The 10,965-nt window shown below is 44.6% G+C and overlaps 1 protein-coding gene and 1 pseudogene across 2 annotated transcripts in view; both read left to right on the top strand.

Annotated features, from left to right (window-relative positions):
* NFAT5 (nuclear factor of activated T cells 5) overlaps positions 1 to 10,965 on the top strand; it is a 59,047-nt gene that overhangs the window by 30,061 nt on the left and 18,021 nt on the right. For both annotated transcript variants that reach the window (XM_066636907.1, XM_066636908.1), the window contains exons 4-6: positions 3,018 to 3,210; positions 8,732 to 8,922; positions 10,766 to 10,938. In XM_066636907.1, the coding sequence (XP_066493004.1) occupies positions 3,018 to 3,210; positions 8,732 to 8,922; positions 10,766 to 10,938 (557 nt within the window). The remainder of the gene's footprint in view (positions 1 to 3,017; positions 3,211 to 8,731; positions 8,923 to 10,765; positions 10,939 to 10,965) is intronic.
* On the top strand, positions 4,727 to 4,846 carry LOC136660766 (5S ribosomal RNA; annotated as a pseudogene).

Raw genomic sequence — 10,965 nt, 5'->3', positions numbered from 1 at the left:
ATTCATTTACACTATAGATTGTGTAGCAGAGTGTCAGTTTGGTTGACAAGTAGGCTTTCAGTATTTTTATACAGTACAGAATTTGGGGGAGTAAGAGCCTTTTATGAACTTCTTGAAGGATAACAGGATGATTGCCGTCTGCTGTTAAGTCACGTGCAGTTCTCATGCAGGAACAAATGATAAAGCAATAATTGCAAATGGAGAAAACATTTAAAATACTGTTACTGAGTTGGCTTTATAAATGCAGATTCTGGATGTCTGCACCCCAGGCATGTGGCTTGCCTTGACCTAGTTGCATGGTTTCCCAGATGTGATGAAAGCCTCCTTTTTTCAAAAGTCATCCTTGGATGAAAGAACTGACTAAGCCCAAAGAGTCTTTTGCACAGCCAGTCTGTACATCAATCTAGAAAATACCTTAAGTGATGATGATAATAATACTTGCGAGATTTTGCACTCTTGGATTTCATTCATGGTGCAGCCATGGAAAATGTATTGAATTGTAATCCATGCAGTACTGGAACCTAGATAGTAAACTTAGTCCTGAAATGCAACTTCAGTCTATGCACTTCATGCAGAACTAACGGGAAGGCTTATGGGTGGCAAGTAGGATTCAATATTTTTGCTGGGTCTTAAGGCATGAGGAGTGTAGCAGATGCAGGTTTTATGGCATACCAGACTAGTGGTTTGTGCTCAGTTGGTAGAAGCAGAAATACAGCTTTCCTGACAACTGTGACCTGTGTCAGTTCCCTTTACACAGCACAGAATTCAGACAGGAGTAACACTCTCTGTGTTTTTAGGGAGTTCTTCTGACAAGGTCATCCCTGATTCTGAAAATATTCATGAAATGACTCTGCTGTTGCTAGCTGCCCTTGGAAGATTCTCCAGGCCCTCTTGGGTTGAGCTTCTGGGGTCCTAAATGGGTCTAAATCTACTCTGAAGTCACCTTGCACAATGCTGTGTTATATTAGTATTTAGTGCTTTCTGTGCCTCTGGTTTGATGCTTCGATGTACATCTGGGAGCACAAAGGGGACAAGAACAAGGACCTCCTTGTTCAGAAGACAGACACATAGCATGGATGCAGGCTACATGTGAACTGAACAGGCTACATGGCTGATAGGAGCCAACCTGAAGCTCTTTGCATGTCTGGACTGCAGGGGTAGGGAGTGAGAACCCTCTTGGTGAGCTCTTATGCACTGAGGCGACTGGCATGCTTGGGTCGTAAACCTGGCTAAGGGAGGCTTTTCATCTTTCTTCCAATCCTGACAGTTAGGGAAATGTGGGTTGGCCCACTTACTATTTATCAAATACTCCTCTTGCATTAGCTTGGACAAGTCACTCTCTGAATGTCATTGGGATGGCCAAAAGAGAATGTACTTTGGAGGGCTTCTTCAAATAGGTTTTAATTATGGAACTGACTGTACAATGCAGTTTCAGACAAAACTGCTGGTTGGCTGAGCCCCCTTGGTATGGTAATACAGGCACAGCAGCTCAAGAGAGATGGTGCCTACCTGACCCATCACCATAGTGTGACTGTGTACTTGCACTGCTGCAAGGCCGAGACCAAAGGTAGCAGGAAGCTGCTTTCCTTGAGCATGGAAATGTGTTGCTTTACCTTGAAGTTCATCTAGAATGTACATTGTGAGCAGCTAGATGGAGTTTTGACTTGTGTGCTTCTGAAAAGGGCAGAGACCTTTTTCTATGTATTGTAAATGGAACGAGTGCTTAAATGGGTCATCCCATGAGGAACCCTCGCTACATCAGGAAGCATGTAATAAAATATTCTATATTGTTTTTTCAGCCTGGTGAGATGAAATAAGTCTTTTTCCTTGTTGCTCATTTTACTTGTTTTAAACAGAAAAAGTGTAAGCACAGTCAGGTTAAAACTGGGAAAATTTTACTCTATTGGGAGATTTAGGTATATGTTTGATTCTGTCCCACTGGAGTCCCAGTGGAACCCAAGTACTGGATTGTACTGACTATATATAAATCAAAAGTGAATAATGAGGCAGAAAATTCCTTTAGAACAGGAATAAATATTACCCAGTATTTGCATGGTCTGAAAGAGCACCCAAGCACTCCTGGGTCATGTAGTGTTGTCACAATGAATAGAATGCTAGTATATTTCTAATAATTTTAAAGTCAATAATTCTATTATTGTGACTTAACCATATCCATTTCAACTCGCAACTTATGTAAGGCTTAAAAGATACAGGGTTCAACATCTTGCATTCGAAGTGTGATTTCTGCACAGCAGTCAGAATCAACATAATTTAGTGTTTTGGATGGGGGTTAACTGAGGAAGCCTCTGCAAATATGCAGTGGCCCCCATTGGCTTCAAATGGTAATAATTAAGGAGGAAATGAATAGCAAAGTTTCAAAGTAAGTGCAGTTTCTTGTTGGCTGTTTGGAGTTATGCCTGTGTTGTTACCTAATTAAATGTGAACGCTTCTCATATATTTAGCAATTCTAAATAAAAGTTCAAAGGGATTTCAGTTTTAGGCTATTTAGTTACAGAGCAATTTCCTGTTGTGAGGAGAGCAGAAGTAACCACGTTTCATCCATAGGAGGGGGCCTGCTCTGTGCTTAGTGAGCAGATCTACACATGGCCTAGGACAGGGGTGTCAAACTCGTTTCATACAGAGGGCCAAAGCATTCAGGGCACCTGCTGAGGAGCAGAAAGTGACATTGTTAAGCAGCTGATGGCCAGAAATCAGCACCTTGCTCTTATATAGAAGTTCATTAACTGCAAATGACAGAAGAGAAAATACGCAAATCTTGATCATATTTCAGGATATGGGAAAGCCCAATTTTCATGTGGGCTCCTGTTTCAGTGGTAACACCTCAGCACTGCCCAGCAACTGAGAGCCTGATAAAAAGCTTCCAGGGGCCGCATCCGTCCCCCGGGTCTTATGTTTGACACTCCTGGCCTAGGACTTGCCATTTCCCCCTGAGCTTTGTTCATTTTTGGAGAAGAGCCTTGATAACCTGTGTTCACTGCTTTGCTTTGATTTCTCAGAACATCAGAAGGTCCAAAATCAGCTGGAGGAAAGAAGAACCCCACATTATGTGGTCAGTATCCTAGCAAAAGTGAGGGCAAGGAGCTGAAGATAGTGGTGCAACCAGAGACTCAGCACAGAGCTCGTTATCTAACAGAGGGCAGTCGGGGCTCGGTGAAAGACAGAACTCAACAAGGATTCCCCACCATCAAGGTATTCCAGATGGCAGAAAGTGATAATCTTGTCTGTTTGCCAGGCAGAACGTGTCTTGGTCCCCCAGGCCTTCATGGGTTTCCCTGTGCTAGAAAACTTGTACAAGACCATGTCATGTTTTCCAGTATTGATATTTTCATTCTCAGTTTTAAAGGGCAGTAAATTAAAATTTGTGTATGCAGTTCCTTCCATATTTCTCAGGGCAGTGGGTATTTTGTTGTTTGAAGAGCAAAGAACTAGATGTTTCTTGGTAGAGTACAGGGAAGCCTTTCTTGCCTGGTGGAGGTGTGTTTAAATATAGCCCAAGAGTTACACTCCATCCACTTTTAATACTTAAATGAATGGACAGAGCACTGTCTGTGAGGCTGTTCATCAGAGACCAGACAAACTGTTCTATGCACATGTGCACCAGAGCCCCAAAAATGGTGTGAGGAAGCTATCGGTAAGGTGCTGCCCACAGTGTTACAGTGGAGCCTAAATTGTAAAGCATTATTAAATGTTGTTTTTAACTTGGAGGACTGGGCAGATCTTTCAGCGGTTGCTTTATAGCTCAATAATAATCTCAAAATATGTTGTGTGTTTCTACCCCAGACAAACGAACAGTCACCAAAAGCGATGCATCTTACTGTGTTTGGCTCTGTTGGTCTTGGAACATTTGTTGATGTTGCTTACCTAATTGAGCAAAACATAGTGTGGATTAATATTGGAGGGGGAGAGAGAACAGATCAAAGTAGATTTTTAAAAAATAAAGATTTGAATTATTTAGCTCTGCAGTGATCAGGTAACAGGAGATGGAAAAGATCTCTGCCTGACACATCAAGATTATGCAAGATGAAACAAGGATGAATCAACTGCTGGGTTGAGGAGATGGCAACCACACACTCACTGAGCAGCGAGTTGGACTAGGTGATCTCTACGGATCCTTCTAATTCTTTCTGTGGCTTTATTCCTGAGAAATGCTGAATTTTTTAAAGACCTTGTCACTTAATACGATTGGTGCAATTAAATTTTTCAGATTGCAGATGCTTTTTAAAGAACTGTATTAAAATCTGAAATTGTTTTGTGATAGCCTGTGTGTGTTAGCTCTATTTTTAAAAAGTCAATTCAGCTCTTATGGTAGACTTTTGAAAAATACTCCTATTTCCTAAAGGACTAACAAGTGCATTAAAACTGAGATCTGAGCACATCGAAGCTGACTTTGATTTGTGAACAGATTATAGATTTGATACAGGTAGAGCCTCTTTATCCACAGATTTTATATCTGCAGATCTAGCTCAGGGTAGGTCCACTGGACCCATGTTGAGCCAGACGTGGCCCAGCCTGAACCCTCTGGCGACTGGTCTTGAGGCATGAGGAGTGTAGTAGATGCAGGTTTTATGTCATACCAGACTAGTGTTTTGTGATCAGTTGGTAGAAGCAGAAATACAACTTTTCTGACAACTATGACCTATGTCAGTTCCCTTATGCAGCAGGGAATTCAGACAGGAATAACACTCTGTGTTTTTTAGGGAGTTCTTCTGACAGCAACTGTTACCCTGCACATGCCCAAACTCGTCTGATCTTGGAAGCTAAGCAGGGTCAGGCCTGGTTAGTACTTGGATGGGAGACCGCCTGGGAATACTGGGTGCTGTAGGCTTGTACCATAGTCTTTCGAGACTGAAGGTTGCCAACCATTTCTGACAAGGTCATCCCTGATTCTGAAAATATTTGTGAAATGACTCTGCTGTTGCTGGCTGCCCTTGGAAGATTCTCTGAACTGGACTCCGGTTGTCTCTGGAGGGCTTTCTGAAGCCTGCAGAGGGCACTCACGTCCACCCACAACTTCTGCGGGTTTCAGAATGGCTGTTTTGGCCCCCCCCCCCAAAAAGATACTATTTCTGGTTTCCTGAGAAAAACCGGAAGTGACTTTTTATGCTTTTTAAGGCATTCTGAGGCCCTGGGAAGCCCTCCCCAGGCCTCAGGATTCCTTAAGAAATAAAAATGGCATTTCCAGTTCCCTCAGGAAACCGGAAATAGAATTTTTTTGACCATAACAGCCATTCTGAAACCTGCAGAAGCCAGACGTGCATGGCCTCTGTGAGCTTTAGAAAGACCTCTGGAGGTGACTGGAACGCAGCTCTGATTGCTTTCAGAGGGTTTCAAGGGACTAAACCGCAAATTTCCTTATCTGCAGTTTTCAGTATCCACCGCTGGTCCAAAAAAGGATTTCTTGTGGATACTGAGGCCCACATGTATGTTTGTAAACAAGAATGCTTGTTCCTGTTTGTATTGTATTGGTGGCTGAAGCTAACCTGTAGCACAGTGGTTCTCAAACGTTTTGCACCGGGACCCACTTTTTAGAATGAGAATCTGTCAGGACCCACCGGAATTGTTGTCATGACCGGAAATGACATCATCAAGCAGGAAATTTTTAGCTGTCCTAGTTTGTAATCCTACCCACACTTACCCAGGAATGTCCCATTGACTATTATTTAAAGCATATACACAGTAGCCTGTTAAAAGTACAGATCTGTAATATTTCCACAAATACAGTCACATACCATGGTAGCATCAAGTCTAATATATTAAAAATAATAAAAATAAAATATTGAAATGAATAATAATAATAATATAATAATATACAGTATTTATATACCGCCTTTCTTGGTCTTTATTCAAGACTTTATTCAAGGCGGTTTACACAGGCAGGCTTATTAAATCCACGCAGGGATTTTTACAAATTGAAAGAAGGTTCTCTCTTTCAAGAACCACCACATTCAAGATGTTACACTCCGATCTGGTTTAACATTCTGGCCTCCATCCTCCCACGCTCCGAGCAGATGGAATAGCTCAGCTGCAGCTTGCCGGCTGCTTCAAGGTCGCACGGTGCTGGTGGCCTCGAACTGGCGACCTTGTGGATGTTAATCTTCAGGCAAATGGAGGCTCTACCCTCTAGACCAGACCTCCTGAATAAGGACCTGTCGCAAACTTAGGGGGGTTTGGGGTGCTCAGAGTTCTTGGTTCTCGAACCCTAAAGCCCTCAAGGCCCCCCTGCTCAGTAGTACTGCCACCACCCTGTGTGTATTCTTTCGCCATCAACTCTCTCCACTGCTGCACAGTTTCTGCTCCTGCAGAAACTCGGCCCAAGTGGTTAAAGCTCTCTCTAAACGCAGCTGTAAATTAGTCTACATTTCATCCGGCTTCATTTCTGCATGGCGGAACTGCTGCCTTGCCATTTGCTCATTTATGGCCAGATTCTCCTTGACTAAAGACTTAAACAGTTTGTAACTGTGTCTTTGTTCTTTAGGTAGTCCTGCAAGTATGTGCACTGGCTCTGTACCCACACATTCTGTACGGAGTACATGTAACCATAACTTCTTAGGAACTTGCTCGTCCTCACATGCTTGTTCAAACATAGCAAGATAGGACATCGCATCCCCATCACAGGCATATGTTGGAAACATGTTGGTCCCATTGCTCTGTGAGACACTTCCTTTGTCCTCTCTGATCCTCCATTTGCATTTCTATAAGGCGCTGTTGCATGGCAAGAATTTTAGCCCAGTCTCCTGCTGAGGGCATTGCTGTTCCTGGGGAAGCTCCAGCAGCATTCCCAAGCCCCGCTACTTGTGCTGATGGTGGGGCTGTTGGTGCAGGAGTGGGTGGAGGAGGTGTGGAAACCGGCACACAGGGTTCACAACAGCGGGCTCCGATGACAGTTGTAAAGGAGGCTGTGCTCTTACCGTGGAACGCGATGCTGGTTTCTGCACAGCAGGCCACTCATCCTTTTGTCCTTTTACAACAGTTCCTTGCCATGAGCCTCCGCCTGGCAACATCCAAGGGTCCTCATCACTTTCTGCATCACTTTCATCAGTCCACTCCAACTCCTGTTGAAATTTGAGAGCAGACCTGCTGGCAGCCGGACTTGGCATGTTGTGCTTCTGTGGATTGCTCTGGTTCTCTGCACTCCACAACGCACATGCTTTGAACCTCTGTCTCTCTTCCTCCATGAGTTGAGTTCGGCGCACCCCTGAGTGTGCTCTCGGGGGCCTCTCATCCTCCATGGTCATAGGTGGTACAGACTCAGATCTGTAAGCCTTTTCCACTAGGCTTGGGGTTTGGGAATCCAGTATGTTGACTGGCATTGGTCCCACAGCCCCCTCCACCTCTTCAAAATCAAGCAACTGATCTCTGAACATCAGGTTGCTGTCTTCTACCCTATGCTAGTTCTGCTTAACCTTGCTGAGGCAGAACAACCCTTACTGCCAAAAAAAACCCCACTGAAATCTCGGTAGAGGTTTGCCTCTGCCTTAAGTGTAACCGCTTTTGGGAACAAAGTTCAGTCGAAATCCCAGCGCTAGGCCACCATGTCACAAACTTAGGGGGTTTTGGGGTGCTCAGAATTCTTGGTTCTCAAACCCTAAAGCACTCAAAGCCACCCTGTTCAGTAGTACTGCCACCACCCTGTATGTGCCAGTGTCTCGGTCCAGGGACACTGAGACCATCTAGGCTTAATTCTATCCCTTGCAGGCACTGAGCACTTTCTCCAATTAAAGCTTCAGTCCTCAAGTTACTAGACCTCAATGAGCACTTGGTAGCTTGCTGAACGGCTAGGCAGGATTCTGAACCTTTGTCCCCAACAGACAATGAAACAACTTGGTAAAACAGATTTTAGTTTATTAAGTACATAAGGCAGCAAATGCTAGAGGCATAAACATCTAGGAAACATATCAGCAATAAAATAATAAAGCTAGCTGGCTTTCTCTGTTAATCCCTCTCTCTCACCTGGGTCAGCTTCTCTTGTAGCTCTTTTAGCTCCAGGCTACCTGTGAGACCAGATGCCCATGGTGGACAATGGAACTCACCGCATGCAAGATGTTGCACCCCCAAAAACTCTGCTCAAGAAGAAACAGGACACACCCCTTGGGCACTCATTATTATACTTCTTATGCTAATAGTACTGAGGTGACTTCATACTTATTTAGACTGTCCAATCAGAAACTTTTGAGGACAGAACCATCTTGAAGTGGGTCTGGTTGCTAGTCCTCCTAGTTCTTACCCCTCCCAACTGGAGATCCACAGCTGCACTTAATCAGCTTGATAGGGCGCCTTTCTGTCTGCAAGGTGCTACATTCCAATGGGTTGTAATTCTTGTTGTCTGTCCTTTCTGGCCAGCAAAGGAGAGACAACAATCTTTTTGTTTGTTTACTCACATTCTTGCAACTAGGAACTGCTGGCCACTTCTCCGTTACTGTCTTAGTTTGGTTCAGGCTCCACATGCCAACCAAGGCCTAACATGTACATATTCATGACAGGACCCACCTGAAATTGTCTCACAACCCACCTAGTGGGTCCTGACCCACAGTTTGAGAAACACTGCTCTAGCATCTAATGACTTTGCTTTTTTTGCTGGGAGAGCAGACTGTCTCTACAGAGCTGGGTTTTGCATCGGCTCATTCAGTGTTTAAACTACCCTTGTACTGTAGCACCTGCAAATGGGTTGTGCAGTCTGCTTGAGTCTAAATTCTCACCTCTCTGCTTCTAGCTGGACGGTCACAACGAGCCAGTGACGCTGCAGGTATTTGTGGGGAATGACTCTGGTCGGGTGAAGCCTCATGGATTCTATCAGGCATGCCGGGTCACAGGACGGAACACCACACCCTGCAAAGAGGTGGACATAGAGGGCACCACTGTCATCGAGGTGGGCCTGGATCCAAGCAACAACATGTCCCTGGCGTAAGTTGCTGTTTCTCACACCCCAGCCACAATCAAGCTTTGTGGATCTTATTTTGACAGGTACGCTGCGTTTACAAGCAGGAACTGACTTTTTGTTTCTGTGCTGACGAGTGCTGTGCCAATAAAGAGAAGCAGATATTCTCTCTACACACTGGAGATCTGCATGTTCAAATAATTCTCCTACAATAGCCTTGGACTGTTTGCCAGCACTGGAGAGGCAAACACAACTGCTGTGCTCTAGTAATTGTACGTTTATACTCTGGTATGGAGAAGCTTAATGTTTCTTTGGCAGCAGCAGTTCTCTGCCTCCCATCAAAGTTACCTCTTTCACTTTAGCTGGTGTTTAGTGCAGAAGGTAAGCTTCTGCTACCCTGAATTTATGATGCCTACTCAAGTGCTCTTTGTATGAATTAGGAGTACTATGAAGACTTTTCTGGAAAATTCTGATTCCCCCTCCCCCATATCTTTGTATAATGTGCTTCTAAGTGATAAGTTGATGTAGGAGAGGACAAAAATACGCTTTTCCAGTTACCAGGAAGCTGTAGAAGCTACCAGTGAGCTTGGATTGCTCTGGCTCTAAACTTTTCACCAGTGGCAAGCCCACACACAGACATCAACTGTGCTCTTGCAGCTCCTCAACTAAACTGCTATCTGAAGTTAGCAGAATATTCTATGATGAGGTCCCTTTTCAGTGCTGGCTCTGAAACGTTCAGCTGTGTTGCCTTTCATCCTCCAGGAAGCTCTTGTCAGCTGTGGCTGTCCAACAGAGCAATATGTCTGTGCCTCAGATCCTGGAAGCTTTGGGTGGTTTGTGGCTTGGTAATATGGATTGTGGCACCATCCACAAACTAGACCAGCCTTTTAATTTAAAAGCAACTGTGGTTTAGGAAGGGGGTACAGTGCTGGACTAAGACCTTGGTTCAAATCCCTCTTCTGCTATTAGTCCAACTGGGTAGCTTTAGGCTGGGCACTGTCTCTTGGACTTGGCTGTCCACCTGTGAAGTGGGAAGAACAGAAACCAGCTTCAGCTCACAGAATGCTAGGGGTTTTTACAGTGAGTGTTGCTGTGTTTAGTTTCCCCAGCCTCACCCAGTATGCGAAGTGATTGTTTGAGTTCCAGCATAAATAATTTTTGAAAGTATCGGTGAGAATTAACTGCTGGCCAGAAAAGAGCCTCGTCACAGATCCTGGCTTTATCAGTACTGAATGTAAAGCTAGTTGAAACATTTCAAACTGCATTACTATCTTGCCACAGAAATGTGATTTGTATGTGGTGCTCCAAGAGCCCTCTGCTGTTCTCCTGTTTGATAGTGCCTGGAGCCATATTGGGTAGAAGACAAATAATTTGTAGTAACCGGCAGTTTTGGATGTATTTGCCTCCATAACTTAGCTTAATGTCCATTTTATGTTGTGTGATTAATGTGCCAAGTGAGGGCTGGTGTTTTCTGAACACTTGTGAGGTGGTCGTTGTACTCCCCCTTCAACTGAGGGGAAAGTGAGACTGAAAAGGACTTGCCTGAGGCCAACCAACATGGTACCTGACAAGAAAGGGATGCTGATGCCCTCCTCCCAGTTCATCTAATGTTCTGCATACGGCATACTTTCTGGCTGTAGTCATTTTGTAGTTGCTCCCATCATCTCTTCCCTCTGGAGGCTATTGTCATCTCTACCCTCTGGACACTCATGTAGCCATGGCTCTGTTTGAAGGAACCTGGGTTCACTGTTAGAATGTGAAAGGTCCTGAGGCTAGAAGCTGGCTGCTTTTTGCATATAGACAAGAGTCAAACCTCCCAGCTGGAGGCACGTAGGATGAATAGGTAACCACTTGTTCTTGTGTTCCCAGGGTGGACTGTGTAGGAATATTGAAGCTGAGGAATGCAGATGTTGAAGCTCGGATAGGCATTGCTGGCTCCAAAAAGAAGAGCACTCGTGCCAGGCTGGTGTTTCGTGTGAATATCCCTCGGAAGGATGGCTCCATTTTGACGCTACAGACGCCGTCCTCTCCCATTTTGTGCAGTAAGTGGCAAAGGCACGCTGTGTGGT

The sequence above is a fragment of the Tiliqua scincoides genome, chromosome 9 (genome assembly GCF_035046505.1).
Source record: "Tiliqua scincoides isolate rTilSci1 chromosome 9, rTilSci1.hap2, whole genome shotgun sequence".
NCBI lineage: Eukaryota > Metazoa > Chordata > Lepidosauria > Squamata > Scincidae > Tiliqua > Tiliqua scincoides.
The sequence above is the reverse complement of the archived record's forward strand: the minus strand, read 5'-3'. Positions and strand labels throughout refer to the sequence as shown.